The sequence below is a fragment of the Tupaia chinensis genome, unplaced genomic scaffold, assembly GCF_000334495.1.
Source record: "Tupaia chinensis unplaced genomic scaffold, TupChi_1.0 Scaffold140218_1, whole genome shotgun sequence".
In the NCBI taxonomy this organism is placed as follows: domain Eukaryota; kingdom Metazoa; phylum Chordata; class Mammalia; order Scandentia; family Tupaiidae; genus Tupaia; species Tupaia belangeri.
In genome coordinates this window covers 607,188-620,199 of record NW_006200097.1, presented here as the reverse complement: position 1 = coordinate 620,199, position 13,012 = coordinate 607,188, and the positions used below count along the sequence as shown (strand labels likewise).

The 13,012-nt window shown below is 45.7% G+C and overlaps 1 protein-coding gene across 1 annotated transcript in view; it reads right to left on the bottom strand.

The window, feature by feature from the left end:
* HEPHL1 (hephaestin like 1) overlaps positions 1–13,012 on the bottom strand; it is an 81,646-nt gene that overhangs the window by 9,127 nt on the left and 59,507 nt on the right. The window contains exons 12-14 of the mRNA XM_006162566.3: positions 12,384–12,597; positions 5,370–5,509; positions 2,193–2,333 (exon numbers count right to left, since the gene is read on the bottom strand). Of these exons, the coding sequence (XP_006162628.1) occupies positions 2,193–2,333; positions 5,370–5,509; positions 12,384–12,597 (495 nt within the window). The remainder of the gene's footprint in view (positions 1–2,192; positions 2,334–5,369; positions 5,510–12,383; positions 12,598–13,012) is intronic.

Sequence of the window (13,012 nt, the reverse complement as noted above, 5' to 3'; positions counted from 1 at the left end):
ATGTCGCTGGACTCCCATGTAGTCAACAGCGGTTCGCGTCCCGGACCTGGTGGCTTAAAACTCACACCGGGCGCATGTGCGTGCATGCCCCAGATCCCGAGAGGAGAATGGAGGAGAAGGGATTGTGGCGTGGCCATCTCCCCTGGGTGGTGATTTCTCACTTTCTGTCTCTGTTTCTCTCTGTCTTTCTGGCAAGTGCACACACTCTATAGCAAAAACCTCTCAAGGAAAAAAAAAAGGAAAAAAAAAAGAATTATTCCTTTTTATTTGTTATCATTATTAGTAGGTTTTAATTTGACCAGAGAGAGACAGAGAGAGAGAAAGGGAAAGTAAGAAAACAAACCACCAGGTCCAGGACTTGAACTTCAGTTGGCCATGAGAGAGTCCAGCACCTTAACCACTGCACTACCTACCTACCAGCCCCATGCATGTTCATTTTTATGTAGACTGATAACGCATATGTGAGCTCCCTATGGGCAGGCGCCATGTCTATGCACTCCCCCTGTGGCTGACCCAGAGCCTTACACAGAGGAGGCATCAATATACTCATATGAATGAGCAGAATAATTATTTTGTAAATGCCTCAAATAGAAGTCATGTTTAAATCATCTCCTTTTGAACTCTGTCTCAACTCTATCCCATCAGAACAGGAAACCCACAGTTGAATACATGCTCCACAAAACAAAACAAAAATCATCCTTCCTTACATGTAGCTTCACTCCATTTTTGCTAATAAATCAATAGATACAACACAACTTTAGGTCTAGTTTGCATTATGTTTCATTAGAGGCCCTAAGCCTGTTAATTGCAGGACAAACACTATTATTTAATATTTAGTGTCTTCAAAGCTAGTGGTGACAGGTATGGTGTTTACTAAAGGTGTAGCAATTCACTGTCTACCCCAGCAGCAAGCTCACCAGTGAGTATAAAGAAGGTGCCCCATGGCCAGTAGTTGGCATGGCAGTTAAGGCAGCTGGATCCTATACAGTCAACACCACAGTTCAAGTCCCAGACCAAGAGACATGAAAATCATGTAGGGCGCATGTGTGTGCCCAAAATTCCAGGAGAAGCGTAGAGAAGACAGATTGTGGTATAGCCATCCCTCCCTGGAGACGGGGACATGATTTCTCACTTCCTCTCTCTGTCCTCTGTCTCTCTCTGGTGAATACACGCACCCTATAGCAAAACAAAACAAGAGAATACCCTGGGATTAGCCCCTTAGTACAGCAGTTAAGTGCTGAGCACAGGGAACCAGACCTCACATGGCTGGTCACAGTTTCAGTCCTGAGTGGTGTGAAAATCATGCTGGGAGCACGTGCATGCCTGAAATCCTGACAGGATAAAGGAGTGGAGAATGAAGAACATGGTGAGGGCTGCCCTTGCTCGCTCGCTTTCCCACTCTGGGACCGTAGATGGCCTACCACTTTTGTCACTGGACTCCCACATGGACGACCACGGTTTGAATACTGGACCCAGTGGCTTCCAAATCACACCAGGTGCATGTGCATGTGTGCCCAAGGTCCAAGAGGAGAATGGAGACAAAGGGATTGCAGCGTGGTCATCCCCTGTGGGGGGTGATTTCTTACTTTGCCTCTCACTGTCTCTCTCTGTCTAAGGCTAAAACCTCTCAAAAAAAATTCCGAGGCCAGCGGTGGCATGGTGGTTGGGATGCTGGATTCCCACGTGGCCAACTACAGTTGAGTCTTGGACCGTCAGCTTGCTTTCTCACTTTCCCCCCTCCCTCTCCTGTCTTTCTCTCTGGTCAAATTAAATAATAATAATAATAATAATTTAAAAGTTAAATGAATAATTCTTTTTAAGAAATACATTATGAAGAGACTGGACAAGCATCAGAACCAGAGTGGGATATGGCAGGAACACTAGAAACGTCACACCAGGAATTCCTGTAAACTATGATTAATACGTCCAGAGTTCCGAGGCATAGTGCCTGACACAGGGCAGTAACCAATCCTTGTTACCCATTATTATTTCTTACTAGTCCTTGAGGTCCCTAATGGAGCCCCAGGAACTTCATAAACTCTGAACGAATGGTGATCTCATTACTAGGGGTGACCAGACGTTGGCCGAAATACATTCGCATTAAGATGATCTCTCTCTGTTCCCTCAGAGCTCAGAGAGGAGTCGCCGCTGGTGTCCTCATCGGGGTGGAGCGAATGCCTGCCGTTACTTGCCTGGCTCTGTGATGAGCGCTTGGAGCTGCTTCCCACTGTCCATGGCCTCCACACCGTGGGCCGAGATGGAGTAGGGCCGCGTGGCTTTGTTCTTAAATATGATCAGGACGGAGTCGCCTACCTCAGCATGAATCATTGGGCCTAAAATCAAAACACAGGCCTGTGTGCATCACTGCTGCTCTTTAAACACTGATATGGTTTAAACATAGGTAGCCTTTAGCCATATAAAGATTAAGTTCTTCATTAGTGTGCTTCCTTTACAGGGCAATACTGAGTACTATTGTGTTAAGCACCATGTAGTGTTTGGCACTGGGACCAAGTGGGTTTGACTCTTGCCGTCTCCTTATTAGAGGGGGCTTGGCTAAGCCACATAATCTGCCTGAGTCTCAACTTCCTCATCTGCAAAATGGGTATAGTAATATGTTTCTCACAGGGTGATAGTAGGGATTCAATAAAATATACAGAGTGCTTATCTTAGTGCACTGAGACACAGCAAGCACTCCACAATCGCTTAATGTTTTCCTATTGCTGAGAAATAACCTCCAGGGACCGCTGTATCCCTATCGGTGGTAACTTGGAGTTGGAATCTCCCTGTGCCTCACCCTTAGGAAGCCTGAACTTGCTCATGAGCTGGTAAATGGACAGAAAAATACTGAGGATCCAATAAAATAATATGTATAAAAGTGCTTGAAAAATAAAAGTGAACTAAATCCATTTATGTATTGATCCATGATTGAGTCAGTGGTTCAGCAAATGCATGGTTAGGCAAATGCACGGTTAACATTATTTTTTAGTACTTGGATACATTCATGTGTTGATTTATGTCCAATTAGTAGTTAGAGAAGACATGTGTAGCATTGTTCCTCAGTACTCAGATACACTTAGCCCTGATTTAAGATAGAATCAGTGGTTTGACAATGCACACATAACATTGGTTCTCAGTACTGGATACATTCATGTATAGATTTATGATTTAGTCAGTACAGAGTACATGTGTAACTTGTTTCTCAGCACTCAGATACATTTAGCCCTGATTTAAGATAGAATCAGAGGTTTGACAATGCACACATAACATTGTTTCTCAGTACTGGATACATTCATGTATAGATTTATGATTTAGTCAGTACAGAGTACATGTGTAACTTGTTTCTCAGCACTCAGATACATTTAGCCCTGATTTAAGATAGAATTGGTGGTTAGACAATGCACATAGAACATTGTTTCTCAGTACCCGGATACATTCCTGTATTGATTTATGATCAATCAGTGGTTTGATAGTACCATGTAACACTGTTTCTCTGCTCAGATACTGTGAGGAGGCAAGCTCTCAGCTTCTCTAGGGAACACCGCCTTGGAAGCAACCAGCCCAAGTGCCAAAGATAAGCCCACAGCTGCTGAGAAGAGCATGTGGCAAGCATGCTTTACCATCGGTGGTCTGACCGATGGATTTAAGGTGTTATTTTAATTGCTTTTTTGAGAAAGTCTCCAAAAGGTATACATAAATCTAAAATTTTTTTGGACTATTACTATCTTTGGAAGAAAAGATTTAGTGTGAATCAGTACATTTTTAAAAAGCACTCTTTTTTAAAAAAATGACAATTGTAGAAGGGAGAGGCCTATGTATATTGTCAAACAGTAAATCAGCCACAGTTACAGATTGGTGCATGTGTCTGCATATATTGAAATAATCATTTCTACGCCCATTAAATACACACACCTTGCTGTACAAGCACGCACAAGCAACCAAGCACCTGCCTTCTGATGTACAGTGTGACGTGTCATGGAAAACCTAAATGAACAGAGGTGTGCCTGCCCAGGGGCCCTTGGAGCAATCTCAGAAGCCTGGACCTGTCCCTAAACTGTAGAAAACAAGCGGATGGGCCCCACGCCCTGGTTAAAGTGCTTCTGGGCCTGTCTCTGATGAAGTCATTTATCTGTGTCATTTTACTGAGCAGAATCAAGCCATGATCCTTCAGGGGTACAACCTAACCCTCTCAGGAGGACCAGCATTGTGTCTCCCAAGCTCTGCCAACATGCAAATCTCCGAAGAGTGAGCTGTCCTCTCAGGGCTGACCCATTCCGGTGGCGACAAGCTCACTTGTCAATATTCGTAGACATGCAGGTGTGGGAGAGAGTGGAGAGAACACTTAGGAGCCTGTGCCTGACTTCAGTATTGAGGAAAGCACTGTGTAAAGCCCTACTGCTTAGTGAAGAAAGCTGTGCATTTAAAAGCAGAAAGAGATGTCCCAAAGTCCTCTAAGTTAGCCCTCTGCCTCATGGTCTTGTCGTCAAGGTGAGGTCAGGTTGGTGACTCTCGGGTGGGGAGTGGGGAAGGAAAGGCGGGAGAGCTCATGTGACCACCAGGTCGGGCGGCCTGAGCATCAGCCAGCCTCGAAGCTCAGGCGGGCCCAGTCGGGGCTAGGAAGGCCGTAGTCAGGGCCTCCTGCACTAGCGCCAGACCTGTCACCCTCGCACCCAGCTCACATCAGGCTCCTCTTTGCCAGGACTACGTCTGTGATGTGTTGATCGGCACTGTGCATTACCCAGACCTTGAAGTGGTGAGGGGAACACGCTCCCTGCTGTTCTGAGATATCAAGTTGTTCCAAGTGAAACTGGCTTGGCTCTGGGAGCCAGATGGTGGTGCAGCAGGAAAGCAGGGCTTCGGGGAATATCCCGGGTTGTGTCCAGACATCCCTGAGTATCTGGGCACGCTCGTGCCCATGACCAGGCTGACTGATGAGGGGATAGGGAACAGCATCAAGACCTTGTTGAAGGGGCTGTCTGTCTTTTTCTGGCTCTCGCTCATGAAAAATAACAAATACATAAACTTAAAAAAGGAATTTCCTGGCTCAGCAGAGGGGTGAGGAAAGAGCTTCAGGATGTCAGATGTCGGTTAGACTGCCCTGACGTCCGGGTTCCTGCTGTGTGTTATCTGGGAGTCTGATTACGACCATTGTTTACTGAGCTGAGCACCCAGCATGCTCCCTTATAATGGGAGGGCTGGAAGAGGCTGTGGAGGAGTGTGGGAATGTGGCCGAGCTGCTCTGGTCCTTCTGCCCCTTCATGGACACAAGTCCAATAGTACATGTGTGTCCATGTGTGTGAGTGTGTGTGTGTTTGTGTGTGTGTGCGTGCACACTTGGGGTGGATGGTGCACGGCTGAAACCTGTGCCATACCTAGCAGCGCTAAATGCTCCTCTCGTGGCGGTCGGGCTTTGATCTCCACAAATTCTCCGTCGGTGTATTCCCTGTAAACCACCTTCTTGTACTGAGAGCCGATCCAGTTTTCAGTGTGGTTCATAAATATATCGCCATGTCTGCAAATCAGAAGCATCAGAATTGAAAGTTGTCAGAAAGCAGAACAAGTCTGAGTGCTTTGGGAGTGCCGCCGAGTAATGCTCCCCAAGCCTGGCCACAATCATGCCTTCCCCAGGAAGCTGGCCTTCTGCGCTGCACTAGGAGTGGGACCGGGGTCTGCATTTAAAAGCTCCTTGGGTTCTGACATGAGCAGCCCAGCACTGGCCCGTGGCCACCTGTGGAAACGGTCACTCTGAACTCCTGCTGAGTGCTGGACGGGGTCAACCTGAGGGACTTTTAAGGGCCCTTTGAGGTTCTTCTCTTCCTCTTGGGATTAACTAACCTCACACACATGCATATATGTGATCACACACACATACACCTGCCCTTTGCTGCTTCGAATTCCTCCAAATTTTGTATGTATTATTCTGACTCTTGTTATGTTTTTCTGTTCTGAAAGATTTAAAGAAGGCCTACAGGTTGTGAACTGTACATCCCCATACACAGATATGTACACCAATGTATACCAATGCTATTCACCGTCGTTATGCTCCAGAAAGTTGTCATTGGTTGTGAACTGTACATCCCCATACACAGATACATACACCAATGTATACCAATGCTATTCACCGTAGTTATGCTCCAGAAAGTTGTCATATACACTGAATTAGCAAATACTGAAACCTTGTTCCTGGGAGAAAGAGAAGGTTAGAGTCCTGCAAACCTCTGGTCACATTATTTTCATCAGCAGGTCAATATATAACTTTGCTTTATGGGTGTTCCTGTTAAAAGGCGCCTTATCTAATGTATACGAGAGACCGGCCAGCCTCGGTGGCTCAGACAGCAGCGTGCCGTTCTGCAGGCTGGAAGCCACATGGCTGACCCGAAACACCCTGGGCACATGCGTCTAAAATCTGGACTCCTGGAGGGCTGGGGGAAGGGAATCCTGGCATGACAAGATGATTAAGGGCACCTCTGTCTCTCTCTCTCTAGCTCCCCATCTCTGTCTCTCATGAAAGAAATTAACATTAAGTCTCTAAATCTGAAATGCATGTATTTCACATATATGTCATGTAGCTTATATATGTACATATCCATACATGTACAGATATTTGAGGCACCTTCAAAGTGTTCTTAGAAAATGCATATTCTGAATAAATGCCACATGAACTACAAAATTAGTTGTGAGGCCAGGTGGTGAGACAGTGGTGATGGGCCTGGCCTGGACCCGCATGCGGCAGGTACTGGGCCTGCTGCCAGGACCGCCCGAGCACACTCGGCATGTGTGCATGCTCAAGATCCCAGCCAGCTGAGGGTGGGTCATGGTGTGAAGACCCTGTTAGGGGTCCCCCTCAACCCTATGGAAATAAATCTAGTTATTTATTTACTTGAAATATAATTTTTTGCACCAAAATAAACCTAGGTGTTTGTTTTGTTTTCTTTTGTTTTTACACACAGGGTGTGTACGCTTGCCACAGAGGGACAGAGAGAGGGAAAGTGGGAAATGATCCCCCAGGGTGACCACACAATTCCTTCTCCTTTCTCCTTATGGGCTTTTGGGCACACATGCACATGCACCCAGTGTATTTTTCTTTAAAGGAGGAGAAGGGATTGTGGCGTGGCCATCCCCCCTGGGGGGTGATTTCTCGCTTTCTGTCTCTCTGTCTCTCTCTGTCTTTCTGGTGAGCGCACGCGCCCTATAGCAAAAATCTCTCCAAAAAATTAATGACGGTGCTCTCTCCGCCACCTTGGAGCCTGTGGAGGCCTGCTGGGAACAGGACTTCTAAACTGCAGCTATGTCTGGAAGGCTGTGGTCCAAGGCCATTTTTGCTGGCTATAAGCGGGGTCTCAGGAACCAAAGGGAGCACACAGCGCTTCTTAAAATTGAAGGTGTTTATGCACGAGATGAAATGGAATTCTATTTAGGCAAGAGGTGTGCTTATGTTTACAAAGCCAAAAAACAACACAGTGACTCCTGGTGGCAAACCAAATAAAACCAGAGTAATGTGGGGAAAGGTTACCCATACCCATGGAAATAGTGGCATGGTTCAAGTCAAATTTTGAAGCAAGCTTCCAGCTCAGGTGTTTGGATGCAGAATCCGTGCGATGCTGCACCCCTCAAGGATTTAATATAATGAAAAGTAAATGAATAAAATTGGATTCGTGTTGTATTTTTAAAAAAGAATTATGTGTTTAATTTTATTTATTTATTTTATTATGATTATTATAAATAAAATTATAACTTTGTTATATATTTTTTAATTTGATGAAAGAGAGAGAGAGAGAAAGCAAGCCACAGGACTTAAACTGTGGGAGGCCAGAGCCTTAACTACAATGCCACCTGCTGGCCCCAACCCAGCATATTTTTTAGTCCACCAGGTCTAAGACTTGAACTGCACAATTGGCCATGTGGGATCCAGCATCTAACCACCATGCCACCTGCTGACCCCAATAAACTCAATTTTTTTTTAAAGAAGTTTTTGCTTTAAGGCTTGTGCGTTTACTGGAAAGAGACAGAGACAGTGAGAGGAGAAAGTGAGAAATCACCCCCCCCCCAGAGGGGATGCCATGCCACAGTCCCTTCTCCATTCTCCCCCTGGGATTGTGGGCACATATGCACATGCACCCAGTGTGAGTCTCAAGCTACCAGTTCCGGGACTCGAACCCCAGCTGGTCATGTGGAAGTCCAACAACATAACCACTATGCCACCTGCTGGCTCCCTATAAACTCAAATTTTAATTTGCTTTTTTTGCAAACTTCCTGAAGCGCCCTCAGATTGGTGATAAATTAATATGGAACATACAGCCTACAGCACTGAGTCATGCCTGAATGAAGCTTCTCTAAGGCACGGATCTTCTCCAAAAGACGCATCACAGCCACAGCCTTCTTGGGCTTGGGAACACTAATGGCACTTCACCACTACACTTGGGGGCCATTTCGAACAGCAAGATCACCAACGAAGAGCACAAAATGCAAACGCCATGGCACTAGAGAGACCAGAAAGACACTGGCGTACAGGATGAACGCTGAACAAGGAGGCAGAGGCACATCTTATTCGACCTCGGCCAAGAAAGTGTGCGTTAGGCAGTTCAAACTGCTCGCCCTCCCGCACCTCTCTGTAAATGCCCACAAAAGCACCATGAGAGTTGATCATGGCCTCACAAATTTGAGCAAGTAGGCTAACTTGCAAATGCAGAATCTGCAAATAATAAGAACAGCTGCACGTGTACATGTATGTTTAATCTATCACCAGAGTAGATCATCACGAAAGATAGATACAAATCTATCACTTCTCTTCCAAAACACAGTGAGTCTCACATCTTTCCATGTTCCTGCCTTAGCAGCTGCATTCTAATCTAAACCACCAGGATGGCTGCCCTGTGCGAACTGGAATTGTTCATCCTTCTCCTTCATGCTGCTCTCTACACGGTCGGCAGAGTGACCCTACTCGTTACCTTTGTCCAGGTTGCTCCTTTTCAGGGCTTCCCACTGCTGAACTCTTCAGTTTGGCTCTCAGGCCCCTTTGCCACCTCCCGAGCCTCCTTTCCCATGACTAGCTCCCATGTACCCACACCCGGTCATTCTAATCAATCATTCTCTTGGACATGAGGTACTCACCCTCATTCGCCTCCTGGATTTTATACATATTGTTCCCTCTGCTAAGAAACTGACCTACTCTACTTTCCAGCTCAAAGACAACTTCCTCCTGAAAACTTTCTCTGACCACCTACTCTCCCAGCTTTGCCCAAGATGGGGCTTCTGTCATGAGCTCCCTCACATTCCACACTTTCCCTCTCAGATTGCTTAACTTCATATGCTTCTTCTATACTGTTAATTTTTAAAGGTTTTTTTTTTATTGTTATCATTATTTAATTTGACCAGAGAGAGAGAGAAAGAGAGAGGTAAAGTGATAAAGCAAGCCACCAGGTCTGGGACTCAAACCACAGTTGGCCATGTGGGGAGTCCAGCACCTTAACAACCATGCCACTTGCTGGCCCCACTATTAATTTTGTTAAGCTTATTTATTTCTCCCACATAAGAGAGAGATACAGACACTCCCAACAGAGTCCTTACATTACAATCCTTTCCCCTATCCCCCCAGCATCAGCCAGCCAGGATCACAGGCACGCACCAGAACACCTGGTGTTGTCAGAGAGATTTTAGGACGTGAAGCTGAGACCTTCCTACGTGGCCCAGCACTGCAGAGCACTGAGTTATTGCTGCATCACTGCGGCCAGCCCCATATGCTTCTTCTAACATTTTCCTGTGGACTATAAACTCTGAGAGGGAGAGGGCTTGTCGATCATTCTCTGCACTGTTTCATCAGCACTTTGCACAATGCCTAGCATATAATAGTATTTTACAAATGCCTATATACGTCCCATCCTAGACTGTATGCCTTCCAAGGAAAGAGATCTTTTTTTCAGCCTTTATTTTCCAGGAGTCCCAGTAATGCATGTGGTGGTGACCAGTAGACCCTGGAGCCATGCTTTACTGCTTTCTAGTTTTCCTCCTTTACAAAATGGGGTGATAATGATGCACCTACCCCATGGAATCGGTGCGATGGTTATATGAGTCAATTTCTGTAAAATACGGTGTCAGGCACACATAAAGCACTATGTACATACTTGCTTTCTCATCACCTTGCGGGGACATTTCACAAAATCAGCAAAAACTGATGGAATGGGTCAAGTGTGTTGCGAGGGTCATATCAGGTAAGATTCGTACAACCCTAGCATAATGCCTGCTCCATAGGTGGAGGTTACTATGGAAAATCCCAGAGTGATTAATACACATTTCAGTCTAGAAACAGCTCAAGAGTACTAGAAATACAACTTAATTTTTCTGTAGCAGCTTAATTTCAGTTTTCATCAAGAGTACTGGAAATACAACTTAATTTTTTTCTAGCAGCTTAAATTCAGTTTTTAAATTCTCTCCTACTATGCAAAGTTCCCCCTGGCATTGTGCCAGGGTCTTGTTCTTTTTTATTCTCTACCCACCCCCCCAGATCCTGACACCTTCCCTAAATATTCTTAGGAAGCCCCACAGAAAACCTTCCAGGTCTTGAGGTGACACAAGGCCCAGGCTAACCAGAACAAAGGCTGTCTCAGGAAGAACTTGTACTGAGAAGCGATCCACTATAACCTTGGAGAAAAGGGCAGAGGCATAGAAACTAGGGTGCAGACAGGGCCTTTTTCCTGAGGCTTCTCTCTTCAGAGGTGCCCAGATGTGCCAGTGGGAGGACTTGTTATTTTACTTCTGTCCTGAGCTTTTATCTATAGAATTTGGTGTACTTTGAACATGTGAACATGTCCTTATCTCACTTTGCTCTTACTTATTTATGAGCAATAACCAAAGGGGCAAGAGAAGGATGCAACTAAGGTGCTTTATTCCCCTGTCTACCAGCAACCTCTACCTCTCTATGTCACCTGGGAGGGAGTCCTGGAAAACTAAAATTAGGACTTCCTGCCAGCCAGGGAGATGGGAGCTTAAAACAAGTTAAAATGAGTTGTAAGAAAATAATGAAAGTTATATTTCTTACAGGTTCATGGACTAAGACTGCACAAATGAGAAAATTATTATACCATTATTTCTCTAGTTATGGCAGCCTCTTAATGAAATAATCATTTTAGAAAAGGTCCAACTATTAATCATCTCATTTTCCACTGCACCAGCTCAGTCTTCAACTGGTACTGGCTGCACTAGTTTTGTACAAGAGTGGGGGGTCTTAACAAATAGGTTAGTTGAATAATTGAATGGATTTCAAATCCTCCTGTCCTTGAGGCAAATCTTTGAAAAATGGGAAGTCATTTTGCTTTTTATTTTTTATTTATCCATAAGGTGGCACTGTCATACTCTCTTTTCTGGGAATATGAATCCTCAACACGAAGGTCTGTAAGTCACAGAAGAAGCAAATGTGTTAAGATTAGCATGGAGAGGTAGGGGTGTGTGTGTGTGAGTCACATAGAGGATTCATAGGTGGTGGTAGGAGAGTATGGTGAGGAGGGGTTGGGGGTAAGTTGTAATAATTAGGCAGGACCTAGGACCTGAGAGACAACACGGAACACAGGAGAAAATACAGACCTGTTGTTCACGAGGTCTGTGCTCAATGTCAAAGACTAGTTGGACAATTGAACTCTTTATACCCAGTCCCCTCATCTGCTCACAGGACAATAATGCCCACGCCACTGGCTCCTGTGAAGCTGAGAGTGCTGACTTTGGGAGGGAGGACCGTAATCTGGACCTGGCTTCTTCCTCGTTTAGCTCTAGCCCAGAGCACCTGGGGTCTCGGTTGCTGGAATGTCTGACTTGGGTAGGGGACCAATTCTCCCAAGTCCACTCATGGCTTAAGCATTGCTATTCTTCAGCAACGCACTGTCCGAAGGCAATTTTGAGAATCTGTCAACTGTGCAGACGTTCTGGGTACAGGGCCTAATAGAGAGACCTGCTCTTCCTGTACCACCTTGGCAGTCTCTCCCAAGGCAATGGCCTCCTATCCCTCTTTGGTTACTCCCACCTGGATGACATGCCCCTGATAGCTCATGTCCGGTACCCCTTCCTGTGGTCCTCATTCTAGAGGCATCCATCCTCTCCACCTGAATGGATACACCCTCTGCCTCCTTTTGTCTTCCCAATCCCACTCTTCTTGTCTCTCTCAAAGACACATCCGTCCATGCAACAACCACACAGTAGGACAGCCCCTGCTAGGGAGGTAGCAATTAATAACTTTGAAGATGGGCAGCTTCCCTAACCTTCTGTGCACCTAAGTAGCCATCTCTGTCTGTTGGAACTGTGTGAACAAAACCAGGGCTTGTTAGGTTTCCATATTCGATAAACGCCTACAGAGCATGCGCACTCCCACCGAAGAGACTTGGCGGCTTCGCCTGTGGTACCTTTCCCCTCCAGCGTCCAAGTGCTGCTTTTCGAACTCCCAGTTTTTGTTAGGGGCATAATCCCATTCTACCTCTTCAGCAGCGATGTAAAAGGTTCTTATCATCCCGTATGGCTGCTCAGAGGGGTCCGTGTTGCCGCAGCTGTTGACCTCATAGATCTGATTCATGCCTCTGGTGAAGTGGTGCATGGTAGAACAGAACACCCTGAAAATACCTGGAAGAGAAATGGTTTGGATTGTGTGCAGAGCTCGGTTTATTATTAGTGGTGATGGGCAGGGGATGGGGGGTTGGCCTGTTTTTTTACCATATCTATATGTTTTATTCCAAAATAAATAACCAGCAAAGTGGATTTTTAAAATACCAACTTTTAAGATCAGATACCAAAGAGAATGAGTTACTTTGATTTTATTGAACTTGCAGCATTTCTATCAAGAAATTATTTCTGGGGAACCAGCAGTTAGCGTAATGGCTATGTCGCTGGACTCCCACGTAGTTGACTGCGGTTTGTGTCCCGGACCCGGTGGCTTAAAACTCAAGTCGGGCACATGTGCATGTGTGCCCAAGATCCCAAGAGGAGAATGGAGGAGAAGGGATTGCAGCGTGACCATCCCCCCGGGGGGTGATTTCTC